The 1,945-nt window shown below is 57.4% G+C and overlaps 2 protein-coding genes across 4 annotated transcripts in view; both read left to right on the forward strand.

The window, feature by feature from the left end:
- Nucleotides 1-1,945, forward strand: part of LOC103680283 (leukocyte immunoglobulin-like receptor subfamily A member 6) — a 12,190-nt gene that overhangs the window by 6,568 nt on the left and 3,677 nt on the right. The window lies entirely within an intron of this gene.
- The window catches only part of LOC103672907 (leukocyte immunoglobulin-like receptor subfamily A member 5), a 1,306-nt gene continuing 853 nt past the window's right edge, over nucleotides 1,493-1,945 (forward strand). The window contains exons 1-2 of the mRNA XM_040633884.1: nucleotides 1,493-1,762; nucleotides 1,912-1,944. Of these exons, the coding sequence (XP_040489818.1) occupies nucleotides 1,645-1,762; nucleotides 1,912-1,944 (151 nt within the window). The 5' untranslated portion in view covers nucleotides 1,493-1,644. The remainder of the gene's footprint in view (nucleotides 1,763-1,911; nucleotide 1,945) is intronic.

Genomic DNA, 1,945 nt, shown 5'->3' on the forward strand with positions numbered 1-1,945 from the left:
GTTCCTATTCCAACCTGGGTTCCTGTTCTTTTTTTTTTTTTCTTAAGATCTATTGATTTATATGAGCGAGAGTGGGGAGGCAGGAGCAGAGGGAGAGGGACAGACAGATTCCGGGCTAGGTGCAGAGCTGGACATTGGACTTGACCCGGACCTCGATCCCACAGCCCTGAGATCATGACCTGAGCCGAAATCAAGAGTCAGATGCTTTAAGCCACTGAACACACAAGCGCCCCCTGGGTTCCTGCTCCAACTGCACTTGGCATTTCACTCACCGACAGTGAAAATATTCAACTACCTAAAAACTGTCAGTCTGCAAACGCCTTCTCTCCCGTTCTCTATAACAAGTTGCTTGGAAACCTATTGTCCTTTCCTCGTGTGAGTGTATGACTCCAGTCCTGGGAGAGGAAGCTACTTCTGGGGGTTAAGGGAGCCAGTCCCAAAGCCCTTCTTGTCTCTCGTGAGGAGGCAGCCCGACCTTCTCTTGGAGCCCGGACCAGTCTCCAGAGAGAGGACCCTGGGGTACCCTCTGTGACCACACTGGTGGAAACATCCTCCCTACGAGCCCTCCCAGGTCCCAGGCACCAGTGGGGACTCAGCTTAGTTCTCTGTTCTCTGCTGCAGTTCCACCCCCATCTGGAAATCCATTTCCGTTTCTTGCCCGTGTCTGTGGCTGCATATTTCTGACTACTGTGAGCGGCAGTCCTGGTATTCCGAGCAGACAAGGTCTCCAGTGGGTGCACGGAGCAGCCACCTGACGGCAGAGTCTGGCCCCAGGACCCCGTCACCGCAACAGGACCCCCGGCCCATGCTCCTCTCACCTGGTCTGGAAACTCACAGCTCCCCATCCGTCCCGTGACCCCGACACCAAATCCCCACAATCACTCTGGGGGGTGAGTTCAGGGTCACATGCAGCAGGTGGGAACTGAGGCTCAGAGTAAGGACATTACTGCCCAAGGTTATGGGGGCAGTGGACGATCCAGGAAGAGTTCAAGGACGACCCACTTTCCTTCAGAATCAGAGCTCTGGCCCAAATACACGTGCCATAATGCTTACATGCAGGACCCCCCAGGGTGGGGGAAGACGGCTCTGTCCCAGAAACAAGGGGCACCAAGGAGCCAGGAGGACATGCTGGCGTGTTCCCAGGAAGGGGTGAGGGAGGGTGGACAATGTCAGAGCAAAATAGAGAAGTTCAAGCAGGTTGCGACAGAGAGAAAGCACTGCTCTGGGGTCAGAGGGGAACTGGATTTCCTTCTGTATTTGTCTGTATTTCTCCTTTGGGCTCATTACAAGGGTGACCTTGACATGAGCCATTCAGAGACATCAGACGTGTGTCTGTGCTGAGATGAGCTCCCCACACAGCAGGAACCCGCGTCCCCTGCAGCATCTCCGGGGTCCGGGCACCCTGTCCATGGTGAGGACCCCAGGTATGTGCTAAGGATACAGGAGACCCCATGGGCGATGCTCCGGGAGGGAAGGACATACCCTGGTCACCTCCCCCGGACGGCGCATCTCAGGAAGCCTCAGGGTCCACTTGCTGCAGCGTCACGGACACCAGAGCCAGGCTAGGTCCTTGGGGAGGGGCTGTTCCCCTTCCTGTGGGGCAGCTGACGTGACAATCCCGTGAGAGGGAGGACCGGTCTCTGCATGGCCCCACCCTGTGTGTCTGCCTGTCCTGTGGGCACCGAGGTCCCTCCGTCTGCACTGGTAGAACCAGAAAGAGGAGACGCCATGACCCCCACCCTCACGGCCCTGCTCTGTCTCGGTGAGATCTGAGGGTCAGGGACACCCTAGTCTGGGAGGGACCCGTCCCACAGCCAGGCCCTGGTCTGAGACCCCAATCTCAGGAGGCAAACAGGAAGAGGGGTTCTGCTCAGGATTCGGGGCAAAGTTCTCACAGACACTCTCTTCCAGGGCTGAGTGTGCGCCCCACGACCCGAGTGCAGGC

The sequence above is a fragment of the Ursus maritimus genome, unplaced genomic scaffold (genome assembly GCF_017311325.1).
Source record: "Ursus maritimus isolate PB19 unplaced genomic scaffold, ASM1731132v1 scaffold_19, whole genome shotgun sequence".
Lineage (NCBI taxonomy): Eukaryota > Metazoa > Chordata > Mammalia > Carnivora > Ursidae > Ursus > Ursus maritimus.